Below are 18,185 nucleotides of genomic sequence, written 5' to 3'. Positions count from 1 at the left end.
TCAATTGGCTGTAAATTGTGTCTGAGTGGTCATCTCTGGTTAGCTGCCCATAACAAAGTGCCACGCCGAAGAAAAACCTCCGGCTCAGAGACATTTGGAAGATGAGTCTTACTTGATGACACTGTCACTGTTTCCCTGATGAAGCCCCTTGCTTGGTTTACTTGGGACAGACACTGTTTTGAGAGTCACCTAGTGGCTTCCTGACTTGCTGCCAAGTGATAAGCCATCCTTCCCTCATTTATCTCCTGACTGTGTCATCACCAAGAGGTGAACCTATGGCACTGTGTTCTAAAGAGCAGCTGGAAACAACTGTCCCCTGAATCACAGAACATCAAACCGCTGAATGGGAAGTCACCTCCCTGTGAGACGGTTGATGCCATGCCAGCCTCTGAAATGACTGAACAGCCAGTTACATACAGTGGCAGGGTTTAACCTCCACCTCCAGTGACCCATGTGGCCAGATCTCCAAACATAATTTCACAACTTGTATCTTTTCAGAACAGATCCATGAGCCAAACATCTGTCATGCTGAGAGGAGAGCTGAGAGCAGTCAGGGGGCAGGAGCTGCCGGTGGTTAGGCGACAGGTTAGAAAGTTCAGGGTCAAGGTGAAAGGACCCCAGACACTCGCCTTCTGCTAACAAGTGTTGGGAGAACCAATCAGGTGACTTGGTAATGACTTGGCAGGTGGGTTTCTGTGAGCAGAGATAAAACACTGAGGCCTAAAACTGAGTCCATCAACCTTTCCAGTGTCTTCGAAAAAAACTAACCCACAAACATAGTGATGCAACACCAATACTGGATAGTTTGGTGACACGCATCTTGGGCATACACCCATCATCTTTATGTAAGCTCATAGAAAGCAATGGAGTGGAGAATGTCATGTCACAGCAGGTAACTACACAGCCACACACAGCCCTGTCAATCATTCAGCCACTACTGCTGGCTTTAGCTCTCAATCCTTGGTCTTTCCTTGGAGATGGGCTTTCAAACACTTTGATCTAGGAAGAACTCACTCCAAATAAATGTATGTGAGGAAGGAAGCCCAGCAGATAAGCTAAAATGAGGCCAGGAGATCCTCTTAGCACTCCCACACACAATCCTCCGTCCATGCCCACCGAACTCTGCAAAACAGCAAATTCCAAAACACCACAGGGATCCCTAAACCAGTGATCCTGTTTGTCAAGAAGATGCCAGCCTCAGAAGCAGGAATGAATGAACAGGAGATGTGGGTCATTTGGATTTTTCATCGGGCATCCTTGTGACTTGGTCAGTACCCTGCTGATTTTGCAGGGCTGACTTATGTGTCTCCTATGGCCTAGGGAAAGGGTAGATAACGTTGAAGAAAAAGTGTAGCCTGGCTAACTAGGAAAACGTCGTCCTCCTTTAAACCCTAGACTTTTGGAAGGCTGAAGTATGGGCAAGGCCTCAGGGCAAACACAAAGCCACATACAGCCTTATCCACAGCCAGAGCTGTCTCTCCACATCCACCTACCCCAGTTTGGAGACCTGAACTCTGAGGTGGACACTGCCTGAAAGATGCCCCTTCTCTGAGGAGGCCAGTGTAGGCATATCCGTAATCTCTTTGCCCAACATGCATCTTTGCTCCCAGGCAGTCAGGCCATTTTCCCAAGAATCTTCAGTGGCTATGAACTCTGGGTGATGAACAGGCATGAACTGTGACCTGGAAAGGGAAAAAAAAAAAAAAACTATGTTTATATTTCCTGAAATAGTATCTCCCTCAAGAACCAGATTTCTTCTCAGCTGTGATGTACAAAATGTGATGGAATCAGTGCTGGCCTTTAAAAGAAGTTCTTACTACGGATTGTCAGTATTATTACCTAGGAGGCAAATCTCTGAGCATGTCTATGAGAGAGGTTCTCAACTGGGTTAATAAAGCTGGGAAGAGCCACCCGAATGTGGGCAGCACTGTTCAATGGACTGGGATCCCCCACTAAATAAAAAGGAGAAAGCTGACTGAGCACCAACATTCATCTCTCTCTGCTTTTTGACTGCAGGTGAATGTAACCAGCCACCTCACATTCCTGTCCACCATGATGGACAGTACTGTGAGGAAAATGGACACTTTCTTCCTTAAGTTGCTTTTGTCAAGAATTTTGTCACAGCAGTAAATAGGACCACAGACATCACAGCATGGCCTCATATTCCTGACAGGACCACAGACATCACAGCTTGGCCTCATATTCCCAGCAATGAGTCTTTCTTGATATCACAGGTCATTTGACTCAAATATTGTGGAGTCTTTCAGTCTTCAGAATGAATGGTCACCCTGCAGGATATTTACTGGACTGTAGTTGAGATTCTAGTGCAGCTGCCTCTGGCTCAGACCAGTCCATGCTCCTTCCATTATGTGTTTCTCACTGAACGTGCAGGAGCACTCACTCGCTAGCTAGCCCTGTCCCACGTATCCCGCAACATGGTGATTTATGTTAAGCTTTCCTCTTCCATGATGGACTGTAGGAAAGTGGCCCACCTGCTTTCCCACACAGCAATGCGGCAGTGTGAAGGAGAATGAACAATGTCAACATCAGCTAATAAGGGTTCAAGGCCGGGGTCTGTATTTACAAGGGCACATGGAAAGGAATCATAAGCCTTTACCTAAATTTTGTGTGAGCACCTCATTTCCCTCATGGCTGATTGCTTGAGATCCTTCAGTGCAGATGCATTTGACCCTTGAAAGGGTGTACCAAAAGAGTCTTTATATTAATCCACGGAATGTTCATTGATGGCAATTTTAATCTTAATATAGCTAAGATCTGGTGTCACATGTTAATTTAGTCAGGCATTGCAATTCTCAACACATAACGGTTTTAAGACTTTTTCACATAAAAAATAATAATCTTATTCTTAAGGAAAAACATAGAGATAGGCATCAGGTTGGCTTAACCACAATGTAGTGGCCAAGATAAGTGATTTTGGAAATAGTTATCTTTTCAAGCGATTTTGTGACTGGAGACTGTCCATGTGTGAAAAATAGTATCACCTTCCTCTTAATTGTTGGAGGAAAAAAACCACAGCTACAGCTTCTTAAAGAAACAGCTTTCTTTACGGAGAAGCAGCACATTACTGCTTACACTGTGCATAGCAGCACTGTGTACTGGATGTGCTGAGGAGTAGAGATGGATTCTCCCCATCTGCTCCAGAGTCTTGAGTTGTACCAGCATAACTGGAGAGCTGAAACTGACCCGTCACATGTGATGAGTGACCACCCTGTTAGTGCAGGCTAGGGGCACTCTCCAACCCTGTGCCACTGCCCTCAATGCTCTGAAATAACATGGGTCCTTCTGTAAAATTACAAAGCAATTGATGTTTTCATAATAAACCACTGGTCATATTGAAATTGTAACAGAGGAAATGTGGTTTAAAAAAAAAAAAACAGAAAAGTAGACAAAAGATTTTCCTAACACCAATAGCTTTTTTTAAATTTTTTATTTTGTTTACATGTTCTTTGAGTTTTCACACATGTATACAACGTATTTTGACCATATCTACTCCCTACTTAGCCCTCCAAGTTCTCCCAGAACTCTCCACATTCAACTTTCCAACCCAACTTCATATCATCTTTCCTTTGTTACCTGCTGGTTCCAATTAGTGCTCCGTGGTGGGGGCGGGGGGTGGTAGAGAGCTATCCACTGAGTGTGGAAACCTGTGAGAGGCCACATCCCTTAAGAAAACTGACTCTCCCTCCCCCAGAAGCCACCAACGGTCGACAGTTCTCAGCTAGAGGTGTAACTTCATGACCCTCGCTCATCCGTGTGGGAACAGGCTGGCTTGATCTTGTGCACCTCTTCAACCAGCAGCCAACACCGTTGTGAGTCCTGTACCATCCAGAAGACAAGGTTTTGAAACAGTTCTCCCCAGCCTCTGATTCCTTCTACCCTCTCTTCTATAATGTTCTCTGAATGTTGGGAGGAGAGAGGCATATAGATATCCCCATTTTCGGCTGAGCATGCCACAGCAGCTTATTCTCTGGGCTTCAACTAGCTTTTCTTGCCAGAGCAGTCATGATAGTAGTTCTCGGGGTTCACAGCTGAGTGAGATTGATGATGTCGTTTCTCCTCCAGCAGTGTGTATCACACCTTCCAGCACTGTGGGAGCTAGCCAGTTGGGACAAAGCTTCCAATCATTACCAGGTTGACTGCTCTGTGTTCTATGGATAGGCTTGCCAGGGTATATGGGCAGCACGAACTGGACTCAATGGGTTGCTGTTGTTTTTAGTGAAGACACAAAATGGAGTAGGTAAGGAAGGAAGTGTGGATGTGAGGAATGTTAGGAAAAGGGAGGTAAATATGATCAAAATATATTGTATGAAATCTTCAAAGAATTAATTTTAAAAATAAGCTTGAAAAAGAGGCTTCTGATGTGAGATGAAAGCTGTATTAACCTGTGGATTGAAGGATAAGTATTTCAAAGGCAGTTGAATGCTGTGTTTTTAGCAAAATAACAGGAGGAGGGTATGTATGACCACCCAGCCAAAGAGTCTTGGCCAGGCTTACAGTATCAGATATGATCCTCTCCTGTGGAATAGGCCTTAAATTTAAAAAGAAAGCTGCTGGCACCCCAGAAAATTTGTGTCATAATTGCACCAACTGGCATATCTTGCCGGGCTGGTCATTATTGGAGCTCACAGGGTTGATTGCCAAGTAAGCCCACCACCAATATCTTCATTCACTACATGCCAAAGAAAAAAAGGGAGCACATCTTGTAGGCAGAGTTTTGGCTTCCAGCTTGCTCTGGCTCCAGCATGAGGTCAGCTGACATCTAAGCCCTGTCTCTGTGTGCCACATGCACAGGACAGGTGCTTATAAATTGGTCTTGTAGTGAACTGCACATTTGAAATGTGTCAGCTCTTAAAAGCTGAGCAAGTAATTCAAGAGGAATAACTAAAGAAATGTGTGGAATGTTTGCTTTCAGCTATTTCTTAGGGAAGGAGTAAAAGAATTAAGTCATGCTCCTGTGGAGAAGGGTTAAGCCTATGGGTCAATAAGACAGCCTGTCAGAATTGCGTGCACGCATGAATGTATGCATTGCGAGATCATCATTCCAGGGTTATGCCCAAAGCCACTTGAAAATTCACAAGCCACAGAATACGATCCCAAATCACAAATATCTACTCTAATGGACTCTCAAGGATCTAGCAGAGATCAAACATGCCAAGTAAAAGTTCTTATCTCAGGAGACTTCTCCATCATCTGTGAAACAAACCATACTCAGTACCACAGACATTTTCCAGAAAGTTATTAATTTAATAAAAAAGGGGAGGGGGAACTCACCTTTTCTTTTGTGAGGAATTCCAGAGCAGAGGAGTGTCTTCCTTAAAGCAAAGGTCTTTGGAGCTGGAGCTGAACTGAGACAAAGGTGAATAAGTCCTGGGAAAGACAGGGAAGAATCCAGAATCACTGAGGTAGAATGATGCTTGCTGGAATGGAGTGCTCAATTCAGAGACAAATGAGGCCTGCATCACCAAAGTTCTCTCTGAGCAGTGAAAGCTAGAACTTAGGAGGGACGGCTAGAGGACTCTCCTTTCCAGCTTGACACAGATCAAAAGTACAAAGCAATTCTCATAAGAGAGACCATCTGCCAGGGGACTGATCCTTTGGGGCTCACTATAGCAGGTGACCCAGCACTTTTCATCAATAAAAACAATAACATCCAGTGGGTCTCTTTCTTAGGTAGAAAAGTCTGTCTCCTGAAATCACTTGGAAAATGTCCTGAAATCTTAGGTAGAAAAGTCTGTCTCCTGAAATCTCTTGGAAAATGTCCTAGTGGCTACCATCAGAAGTCAGGGCAAACAGGTCAGAATGGTTCTCAGAAAATATGGCATTGTAGCCGTAGTTGAAACAAAGTAAAGTTTGCCCTGGATAGGATGCCCATTTGCTATGTTGGCCTGTCCAGTGGAGGAAGGGCCGCCGTAAAGGCATCCCTCAAACCAGAGACTACACCATGTACCAACATGCACACATAAAGTTAGAGGAGTTTTCATGAGAGGTTAAAGAAACCGCTTTCCTACCTAATTACCTTATACACTGGTGCCTGCCTTCTCTTATGGAGCCCATATCATACGCAGGTGCTGTGGCCACTATGAAACATTCACCCAGGGAAATAACAGTAATTCTTTCAGGTTATAAATGAACAAATGACACCAAAGAAGGAATTTAAGGAAAATAATCCTGTTTGCCTTATTTCATGTAAGTGTTTACCTGGTACACGGACCATAAGACTCTTGTCTTGTGGAGAACTGAAAAGTCATGCTCTTCCCCTGTGTCTAACAGCACCTACCATATCTCAAGAAAGCGGTCTGCCTAGAACAAGTGTGTGTGTTCTGAGCTTGCCCTGCACCATTTCCTATAGAGAACAGAGGTGCCCAAGAACCCTGCTCACAGGCTGCTAAAGACAAGGGAACATCAGGATAGAAACATTAGGTAGATTTCTTGGCTTAGGACACCAAAAAGGGAAAGTATGGGGGCTGGAAAGATTGCTCGGTGGTTAAGAACAATGACTGCTCTTCCAGAAGACCCAGATTCCATTCCCATCACCCACATGGCAGCTCACAACCATCTGTAATTCTAGTCTTAGGAGACCCAATGCCCTCTTCTGACCTTTAAGTGTACCAGGCACACACATGATGCACAGACATAATCAGGCAAAACATCTATACACATAAAAATAAATAAGTTTTCTAAAGGAAGGCAAAGAAGAATTCTGCCTGAGACATTTAACCCTTAGCATGCTTTTGCAGCTCAAACTGGCTTAATCGGTTTGGTGAGTCGGCTCCCTCATCTCCCATAACTGATCCAGAACGTCATCTGTTACATTTATAGAAGTGTCCCAGTGTGTCAGTATCCAGCTGCTCTCTGTTGCTGCCTTCATGTTTACAGAGTACTTGTGGGAAAGCTAATTGTTGTAAGGACCTTGCTCAAATAATTTAACTACTCTGTGCCTCTAGTTTCTCAATCATGTGAAAAGAAACACACACATGTACACATACATTCACACATATAGTCACACACATATACACATACACAGATATATACATATATACACACATGCACACATACACGTACACATACATGCATGCACAAATGCTTTTGCTTTGTCGCAGTAAATAAGGAGATATTATAAGTGAAAAGTGCATGTGCCTATACTTACTTTGAGGAACTAGGAGACTGTAAAAGATGATAACAAATTAAACAATTGTACATAATTTTAGGATTCAGAGATCCTTACTGTTAATATTTTAAAAACTTCCTGTTAGTCTTTTTTTTTGTAAGGCAGGGTGGCCTAGAATGTATAAGTTTGCGATATTACTGCCTTTACCAATCTTCTTTTCAATAATACTTTTATCTAATCTTTGAAATTGTATGTATTTATGCACTATATCCATCCACCACTGCCTCCCTCCAGCTTCCTCTCGAGCCTCCCTCTCCTTCCTATCTTCATGACTTCTTCTTGGTTTTATTAATACCTCCTGCATCCAATGACCTCTGCCTTTGTTCATGCCATCCACTCAGCAACCACCAACTGCCAATTAGCTTCTATGCCCAAAGTGGGTCCTCAGGGGTCCCTCCCTCCACCACCCACGCTGGAATTTTGACTGGCTTGATATTGCATGGGCCTTGTGCAGGTGACCACAGCCACTGAGTTGATTTATTTGTGCAGCAGCCAGGTCACATCCAGAAGTTGACTTTTCACAGCTCTCCTCCCCATCCATCCGGCTCTCACATTCATCCCACCCAGTCTCCCGCAAATGTTCCCTAAGCCGTGGATGGGATGAGTTAATATAGACAGTTTATCCACAGCTAAACACTCACAGCTACTTATACTTGGTACTTCAGTCAGTTATGATTCTCTGCATAAACCACTCTCTACAGTCAAAAGAAGCTTCTCTGACCAAAGTTGAGAGCAACATAGATCTAAGGGTGTGAACATAAGTATTTAGAAGGCAGTTTACAACACAACCAGTTAGCATAGCAACAATGGGTACTCGCCCCATCGGGGCCTATGATCTCCCCAGTCATGGGCTTTTCAGCAGGTTTAGAGTACAAGGCATGCCATCTCTCCTGTGACGCAGGCCTCAAATCCGTCTGGAAAGAAATTGGTTGCTCCTATAATAGTCATGCCACTATTGCAATGGTGGGCACAGTTTTCAAGGAGGTCAGTATTGTAGCAGGCAAGGTCTAGTGTCAGTTGAGGCTGTGGATGCCTTTTCTCCCCCCAGCAATTCTGTACAGCACCTTCTGTCTCTATGTGTGGCAGAAATCTTAAATGGTCTTATTAATAAAAACAAACCCAGAGCCAGATATTAGAGTGAATACTGGAAGATCAAAGAAGCAGAACAAGCCACAGCTTCCTCACCTTGCCAGTTCCTCAGCTGATCCTGTTTCCTCAGACTGGATGCCTCTCAGCTGAACTGTGCTGCTCAAAAGCCTAAAAGCTTAACCAGCCAAAAGCTTCTAGTTTCTGGTCTTCACACCTTCTATACCTTTCTGCCATCACTTCCTGGGATTAAAGGCTCTTGTTACCATGCCTAGCTGTTTCTAGTATGGCCTTGAACTCACAGAGATCCGGATGGATCTCTGCCTCCCAAGTGATAGGATTAAAGGGGTGTGTGCCACCATTTTTTGGCCTCTATGTCTATCTAGTGGATGTTCTGTTCTCTGACCCCAGATAAATTTATTAGGGTGCACAATATTTTGGGGAACACAAGATCACCACAACTATATAAGCCAGCAAGCAAGGAAATAGTTTCCTGTTCAGCCAAAGTTGATTTCTCCATGACCTGTGTTCAAAATACATGGTGTCTCCAGCAATGGGATCTTATCAACTAGTTCTGGTGGACAACCCAGAACAATGTCAATAGCCTGTGTTATTTTTGTGTCCCTCCTAGAGCCTCCCTGGACACTAACTCGAAGAGAAATATCCTGTGACTGACACTGAGATTTTCACTTAATAATCCATGTCTTCTGGGAGTACCATTGTCACCTACTCATGCAGGGTTATTGTGGAATATTACTTTAACTATGTAAAGGTATGTTACGTTTGTTTGTGTTGCGTTTGTTTAACAATGTAAAGATGCATTGCTTTGCCTGCCTGAGGCACCTGATTGGTCAATAGTTAGGCAGTAGAGGGATAGGTGGGGCTGGCAGGCAGAGAAACTAAATAAAAGGAGGAATCTAGGCTTGAGAGAACAAGAGAGAGAATGAGGGAGAAAAAAGGGAGATGCCTAGGGCCAGACAGACAGACACAGAGGAAGCAGTGAAAGTAGGCCATACAGAGTGAAAGAAAGGTTAAAAACCCTGAGGCAAAACACAGATAAAGAGAAACAGGTTAAATTAAGTTATAAGAGTTAATGGGACAAACATAAGATAAGGCCAAGCATTCATAACCAATATTAAGTCTCCATGTCTTTATTTTGGATCTGGTTGACAGCCCAAAGAAAGCCTGCTACATGGAGTACTTCTGTTCAAACTAAAGTTTTATATACTATTATATGTAGTATCTTTATTCATTTATAAACTAGCAGATTTCCATAAGGCTTCTTCATACATCCTTACTTTAAGTTATCCCACCCACTCTCCACTTCTCTACCCTATCTCTCTGCCCCCATCCCCACTTAAACCTTCACAAGGAGTGTTCCCTCCTTAGGAAAGTAAGATACTCAAAAGCAGCCATGTATACCAGGAAATTGAAAATCCCATACATATGATCAAGCAAATTCACACTTAGTAAGCAGTTGGAATGATCAAAGGCTCCTATTTCAAGCTGACCTTCAAACTCAAGTGTGGTGATATATTGTGTACCCTAATAAGCATGCCTGAGGATTAGAGGACAGAGCTAGCCACTAGATTAGACATAGAGGTCAGGCAGTGGTGGCACACACCTTTAATCCCAGCACTTAAAATCTCATGCCTTTTGCTTAGGAAGCACACATGCCTTTAATCCCAGGAAGTAATATGGCCGGGCAGAGAAAGGTATATAAGGCATGAGGAAACAGGAACTCACTCTCTTCAGGCTGAGGATTTCATAAAGATAAGAACTAGTGGAAGGCTGTTCTGCTTCTCTGATCTTTCAGCTCTCACCCTGATATCTGGCTCTGGGTTTTTTATTAAAAGACCATCTAAAATTTGAACAACACTTAAGCATACCCATCTAATCAATAAGGGAGTGCTTCAGAAAGGATGTCTGCAAAACATGTCTGGAAATGTGGCTCAGTTGGTAAAGTTCATGCCTTGCACACATGAAGATCTGGGTTCAAGCCTCAGTCCTGTATAAACCAGGTGTGGTAGTGTTCCCCTGTAATCCCAACACTGGGAAGGTATAGACAGGGAGAATTATAAGTTCCAGGCCGTCCATGTCTATATAGCAAGTTCAAAGCCAGCCTAGTATCCATGAGACCCTACCTTTTAAGAAATGGACAAAAAAGTAAAGGCAACAGGTGAAATAAAAAATGAATAAAATTAGAAAGAAATCAACAAAAAGACTGAAATAGTCAAATAGGACCAAATAAAAATTTGGAGCCAAAAAAATATAATAAATGTCATCTGAGTGTGTATGTGTGTGTGCACACGCCCATGTGTGCACTTGCATGCTCACCCATGTGGGCGTATGTGGAGGCCAGAGGCTAGTGATGTTGGAATATCTTCCTTAGTTGTTTCTTCACCTTCTATTTTGAGGCAAAGTTTCTCACCAAACCTGGAACCCATCATTACCTAGGCTTCCCTGGTCAGCCAGGGAGCTCTCTGGATCTGCCCACCCCTGCCCTCTAGTGTGGAGTTAGGGCACATGACACCAGACCTGACTCATATGTGGGTGTTGCAAATCCAACATCATCATCAGGCTTGTGCATTAAGCCATCTCCCAGCCTCACAAGAAACTCCTAACACCTAACTTAGCAGGTGGAAGATGTGAGAAAACTTTAAAATAAAACAGAATCAAATATAGGAGAAAATTTTAAAAAGAAAGAAGATTATGTGAAAAGAGATTAGGGCACTTGTGGAATTGAATTAACCAATGCATACATTTTAGGAGTCTCAAGGAAGAGAGAGAAAAGAAGAAAAAAGTATTTGAAGAAATACTGACTAAAGAAATCCCAAGTTTTATTGAAGAAATAAATGTGGAAATACAAGAATCTCAACAAACTTCAAATAGCATAAACACAAGAAATCCAACATGATGTAACATGTGATGTCAAGCTGGTGAAGGCAAAATTGGTATCTTGAAAACAGGGAAAGAGAAATGACCCATCACATCTCAAAGATCATCAATAAGACTCATAGCAGAAATCCTGGAAAAGAAGCCTCATATGTATATATTTAAAATGCTAGGTGAAAAACACTGTCAACTAAAATGCTACGTCAGTAAATCTAGCCTTCAAAAGTGAGAAAGGAAGGAAGGCATTACCAGTTTTTTGTTTTGTTTTGTTTTGTTTTGTTTTGTTTTGTTTTGTTTTGTTTTGCTTGAGACAGGTTCTCATTATTGACTCTGCATTCAAGTCTGGAACTTGCTATGTAGCCCAGGGTGTCCTTGAATTCAGAGACCCACCTGCCTCTCCTCTGTAGTGCTGGGATTACAGGTGTGTGTTACCATGCCCAGCACCATGTTTTTAAGCAGAGCATGGCCAGAACATCTAGCTCACAAGAAATGACTAAAAGGAGCTTTTCAGGTTGAAATGAGAAAGATACTAGGTCAAAGATTTGAAGAATGCTTCAATAATGCATTAAGGAAGGCTCACACAGGGCACAAAAATTCACAAAATTCATCAATATCTCATTAAGGAATAAAAAGAGACTTCCTCTTGGAGTACTTAAGACCAAGAGTGAATTTAAATTTGAATTCTTCACTTCTCTCCCTGTATCTTCTGTCTGTCTGTCTGTCTGTCTGTAGTTTGTGGTTTGTGGCCTGTCTGTATTGCCTGTTCCTAATAAAGGGCTTTGTTCTGCATTTATTGAACAGCACAGAAAACATGGTGTGGGTAAAGAATGAGGAATATTTTTCTACAGAAATCTTTGACAGAGTTAACAAGGGGAGAATGTACTTTCCTGACTCCAAATGACCCAGAATAGCACTCAAACCTCAAACAGATGTTACAAAGCTAAACCTGCATGCTGCTTCCAACATTTATGGGGTGTCTGTTAAGGTGGCTTTCAACTTCTTGACTGTTTTCAGCAAATGGTTATAACACAAATACATTCTTCTCATCAGGAGTATGGATGAGTACATAGTTTAAGACTGAAGCTATGCAATTAGCTTAGGTTGTAAATCTATATGGGAAATCTAAGGCATAGTAAGATTGGTCACACTGCCTTCTTCAAGGCAGATTAATATGAGAGCAGATTGAGTACATAATCGTAAATGATCACGGGCTTGTTATTAACTTGACTATAGGGTCTGGCATAAGTCCTGTATCTTTGAAGGCAAAGGTGTTTTCTGAAAGAGGCATTATCACAGAAGATCTCGAGTGTGCATACAAGTAAACATAACAACTAGCATTATTATAACTTTGATGCTTTACCAAGTGAACTCCCTAGAACCAACAAGATGATTGTTGAAGTTTATGATTCAATGAGAAGGTTAATGACTTGCCCAAGTGAACAAGAACTACATATATTCATAACAAAACCAAACATTCATTGCTATTCCTGCCAGCTTGCTGTTGAAGTGGGTGATTGCTCAATAAGTGCTAAAAATACACACACACACACACACACACACACACATGCACACACACACCACATACATCCACACACACCCCACACATGCAAACACACCCCATACATGCATACATACACCATACAAACACACACACACCCCACACATGCATACACACACCATGCATGCACACACACACACACACACACACACATTCATGAAAGCACATACACCACACATGTGCACACATACCACACATATGCACACACATGCGCACACACCACATACATCCACACACACCCCACACATGTATACACACCCCATACATACATACATACACCATACAGACACACCCACACCCCACACATGTATACACACACCACACATGCACACACACACCCCACACATGCATACACACACCACACATGCACACACACACACCCCACACATGTATACACACCCCATACATGCATACATACACCATACAGACACACACACCCCACACATGCATACACACACCATGCATGCACACACACACACACATTCATGAAAGCACATACACCACACACACCACACACGTGCACACATACCACACATATGCACACACATGCACACATGCACATGTACATAAAAACTAGACACACATGTGCATACAAACGTACACACACATACCTTATATATGCACACCACACAGACACACCATGCCTACTCTCTCTGGATTTACATACAGGCAGTCAGAGAGAACCTTTCAAGCTAAGGCTTAAGAATTCCCCAGACATAAAAGGCATGATCCTTCCTTTTCAAGCTAATGAGTGAAATGAAAATAGTGACGTTGGAAGAGTGGCTATAGTATAATAAGTGAGTTTTCACATCTCAACCCAGTGAGCAATGAACACATTATTCAAACAATTGTTTTAATTCAGAGGGAAAAAAATCATTCAGTTCAATTAGCCAGAAAGCCCAGAAAAGTGATCATTAACAATGTCATGGCTTGGGATTGGGGTAATTAATTAAGAGATAAGTATTTTTATTGCACATAAAATAAAAGCATGCCCCCCCACACACACACACACTGATGGGATATCTGCTTTCCAGGAAGATTAATGAGAGACTCCACCTATCAAGCGCATTCCAGCCTTGGTGTGGGAGCCCGTTTTCAGGTTCCTTGTGGCTTTACCCAGCAGGTCCGCATAGAGAGGATGATTAGGACCACGGGCCTGAGTGCAGGTGTCTGAGATGGTCTGCACTTGGCTGTGCTGGGGGGAGGTCTTTTGCTCCACCCCTTGGCATCTCCATACATACCCTGAGGCAGAGACAGTCAAGGCCTGTTGGAATAAATTCCAGGCCCTCTCGAGGCTATCCTTTATTTTCTATCTGTTCATCTCACACTCTAAATCCTCCCGCTGTTCACACTCAGGAAAACTCTGGGGAACTGTGGGGTGGTGGGTAAACGCCCCGCACCTTGGTACCAAGGCTGCCTCAGCTCACAGAGACATGAAGGGATACTGGAGTGCCAGCTGGAATCATCAGCCTTGCCCACCAGGCTGCAGAGGAGACTGAAGGCACCTCACAGAGGTTGCTATGTCTTTCCAGAGTAGACAGCCCTCTGGAATACCACATTTCTATATCAGGAATATGTGAAGCGTTTGCTCAAGAGTGATGTCTCACTTAGAAAGAGAAACATGTTTTTAAAAACATTATCCTAAGCATTCCTAAGTTAAAAATCAATAAAACATTCCAGGGCATCTATGTAAAAGAATGAAAACAGATAGCAAAGTCTTTCTAAAGTGGACAGCAGATTCAGTCCACCCCTCATTTCCAGGATGATCCTGCCAGTGGCATACTTTGGTATACAGTAAGAGGTCCATATCACTGGTTCTGCATCAACTACTTAGAGTGTTTGCATCAATACTAAACATGCACAGAGTTCCTTATCATTGTTCCCTAACCAGTGTGGTATAACAACTCTTCATATAGTTTTCTCATTGCATTAGGTACTAGAAGTCATCGACAGGTGAATTAAAGTCTACAGGAGAATGCAGGCTCTATGCAGATGCCCCACCATTTTATGTGAGGGACTTGAGCATCCTTAGGGAACACAGGAACCATTCCATGCAGATACCAAGGGGTAACTGTGTTTCCTAGGCTCTTCTTGAGCATATGTTAACTTACCAGGATAGAGCAGGCCTTTGTCCTGGGCTAGTAAAGGCCCAGCACCAGCCTCAACTGGTGGCTCAGGATGGAAAATAAAGACAGAATCAGAGTTTGCAGTCACAACTCTCTCTGCATGTGATTCAAGCCTTGGATCCAGGTAAAGTTTCAAGGATTTTCTGTCTGGCTTTTTTTTCAGTAGTTACCAAGAGAATGCATTAAGATCTCTGTGATTCCCTCCTGTGTTAGGTCAGTTTCTGCTTGAAGATTTTGAAGCCCTGTGGCTAAGTGCACACGCATCAACAATTACAGTTTTGATAAATTGACTGCCTCACAAGTACGATGTGGCCCCTTCCTCCCAGATAACATTCTCTCTCTATAATCCACTCTTTCTTTTTTAAAAGTCTTGATTCATAAAACAGCTTCTTCTAATTTAATTTCTGATAGCCTTCCCCTCCACTCTTCTTTTTAGACATTTTAGTGTCGTTGGCACTTTCTCATCTGTTTACTTTTAGCCTACCTGCTTTCATGCTTACAGTAGGCTTTTGTTGGTAACATATAGTTCAATCTTGATATTTTTTATTCAATTATATGATTTTCCAAGGATAATGTCATTATTCATATATCTAGTCTTAAATCTACCAACTGAAGGCCAGGAAGACGGCTCAGTCTGTAAAGTGGTTGCTACTAGAGTTTGCATCTTCAGCACCCACTTAAAAAACTAGATGTGGAGCAGCACCTGTGATCCCAGCACTGAACAGACAGGGAACAGAGGAGCCACGGAGCTTGCTGGCCAGCGAGTCAGTCTAGACAAACAAATGAGTTTCCAGTTCAGTGAGAGACCCTCTCACAAAAAGAAATAAGGTGGGGACATGATTGAGGCACACATCCAATGTAGACCCTGGGTTGCCCCATGCATACACACGCATGCATCTGCACACACAACTATGTATAGAAAGAAAGAAAAAAAGAAAGAAAGAAAGAAAGAAAGAAAGAAAGAAAGAAAGAAAGAAAGAAAGAAAGAAAGAAAGAAAGAAAGAGAAAGAAAACGTGACATGTATATACAATGGAATATCATTTCCCTATAAAAAATGATTGGCACATACTATATTTTAGTGGGTTTTTTTTTTAATGGCTTTTTTTTTTTTTTTTTTTTTTTTGGTTTTTCAAGACAGGGTTTCTCTGTGTAGCTTTGCGCCTTTCCTGGAGCTCACTTGGTAGCCCAGGCTGGCCTCGAACTCACAGAGATTTGCCTGGCTCTGCCTCCCGAGTGCTGGGATTAAAAGCGTGCGCCACCAACGCCCGGCGGGTTTTTTTATTTACTTGTCTTTTTATGATAAAGTTAATTTTTAAAAACCTTTAAAATTAAAAAATGGTGCATACTACATAATGAAGCATGTTCATCTACTGAGCAACTGAACAAGAAGTAAAAGAATATTTTCTGTATGGTTCCACCTTCATGAAGTAGCTATGGTCAGCAAATAGAGACGTAAGGTAGGTTTTTGGTACCAATGCAAGAGAGAGGGTATGGGGAGTTACTGCTTTAACAAATACAAAATTCCTGTCTAGGGTGATAAGAACATTTTGAAATTACATAGTTGTGATGATTATTCATCATAAGTCTAATTAATGTCACTAAATTGTACACTTTTCAACTATAATTCCAAAAATACTTATTAGAGAAAACCTGACCTCCTCAACAAATGGTGCTGGAGTAACCGCCTGTCTACAAACAGAAGAATGAAACTCAGTCTGTATCTCTCACAATGGATAAAAAAAATTCCACATGGATCAAATAACTTAAGACTGAAAACAGGGGAACCGCTGGGGAGAAAGTAGGAAAAACACTTTGAAGAATAGGCAGAGGTAAGGAGTATGAGACTATGGCCCCTCGGTGACCTTATGTCAGCAACAAAGGCACCCATGAAATTCAGCAGCTTTTATACAACAAAGGAGACCCACCACTGAGCAAAAAGGCAGCCCACAGAGTCAGAGAAAATCCTTGTCAGCTATCTGTCTGACAGAGGATTGATATCTAGACTATACAAAAAATAAAAATAAAAACGAACAACTCTATGAAAAAAATGGACTCTTGAACTGAACAAAATGCTCTCAAAAAGAAGTACAAATTACCCATCATTTTCTCTCTTTTTTTTTTACCACTTCTTATTCAATTTATTTTTTCATATATGTACAAATGCAGTCAGAACTAAATGATGCAGTGTATAGAATGTGGTGATTATAAATGAACATTTTTATCTTTGGCCTTCTGGAATTGAAAGGCCTGGTAATGTCATTGTTGAAAAACCTGGTTTTTTCTGTCTTAGCATCCATCCTTTCTCCTTACCACCCGGTTTCTCCCTATCCCCATGATGTCTCCCTCTCTCATGGTATTTTCTCTTTTTTTTTTTTTTTTTTTTTTTTTTTTTTTTGGCTTTTCAAGACAGGGTTTCTCTGTGTAACAGTCCTAGCTGTCCTGGAACTCGCTCTGTAGACCAGGCTGGCCTCGAACTCACAGAAATCCACCCCCACCACCACCCCCCACGCCCAGTGCTGGGATTAAAGGTGTGCACCACCACCACCCAGCTCGATCATTTTCTCAAGCACTCAACATCATTAGCAACCAGGGGGATGCAAATTAAAACTTCAAGAGAATGTCACCATCTAGAAAATGTCAGAATGTCCACCATCTGGAAAACCAGTGACAACAAACTGGTGAGGCTACAGGAAAAGGAGAGCCTTTACTCACTGTGGGTGGGAATGGAATTGAAGCAACCACCATAGAGATGAGTATTGCAGTTTCTCACATGGCTAAAACTAGAAGTATCATACGCCCTAGCTATGCCAGTCCTGTGCATGTACCCAAAGAGCTCTATATCCTACTATATGTGCAGAGACCTCCCCGCTCAGCCACGTGCAATGCTGCTCTAGTCACAACAGCTAAGACATGGAATCAGCCTACATGTTCATCACATGAAAAATGAAAAGATGGTACATACACCATGGGATCTTATTCAGCTGTATAGCAAAAGGAAATTTTCAGGAAAATGGGTGGAACTGGAGAATATTATGCTAAGCGAGGTAAGCCAAGTTCAATAAGACAAATGCTGGTTGCTCTCACTCATATATGATTGTAGCTTTAGACTTTAAATGTGTGCTTTTGAGTTGGAACCAGTGTGTATAGAGTGTGTAACGAGAGTGTAGAGAGGGAACACCACAGCAAAGGAGAGGTGCTGAGGAGGTGAAGAGTAGAATCTTCATGATACGAGAGTAGAAGGGACCAGTGATGAAGAGACTTAAGTGGGGATAAAGATTGAAAAATGTGGGAAAAGAAGGGTATATGAGAGAGTCGAAGAAAACTAGGGAT

General features: G+C 42.3%; 1 protein-coding gene across 1 annotated transcript in view; it reads right to left on the bottom strand.

The window, feature by feature from the left end:
* Window positions 1-18,185, bottom strand: part of Oca2 (OCA2 melanosomal transmembrane protein) — a 279,134-nt gene that overhangs the window by 240,269 nt on the left and 20,680 nt on the right. The window contains exons 3-4 of the mRNA XM_028894677.2: window positions 5,293-5,388; window positions 1,494-1,682 (exon numbers count right to left, since the gene is read on the bottom strand). Coding sequence (XP_028750510.1) covers window positions 1,494-1,682; window positions 5,293-5,388 — 285 coding nt within the window. The remainder of the gene's footprint in view (window positions 1-1,493; window positions 1,683-5,292; window positions 5,389-18,185) is intronic.

This window comes from Peromyscus leucopus, chromosome 1 (assembly GCF_004664715.2).
Source record: "Peromyscus leucopus breed LL Stock chromosome 1, UCI_PerLeu_2.1, whole genome shotgun sequence".
Taxonomy (NCBI): Eukaryota; Metazoa; Chordata; class Mammalia; order Rodentia; family Cricetidae; genus Peromyscus; species Peromyscus leucopus.
The sequence above is the reverse complement of the archived record's forward strand: the minus strand, read 5'-3'. Positions and strand labels throughout refer to the sequence as shown.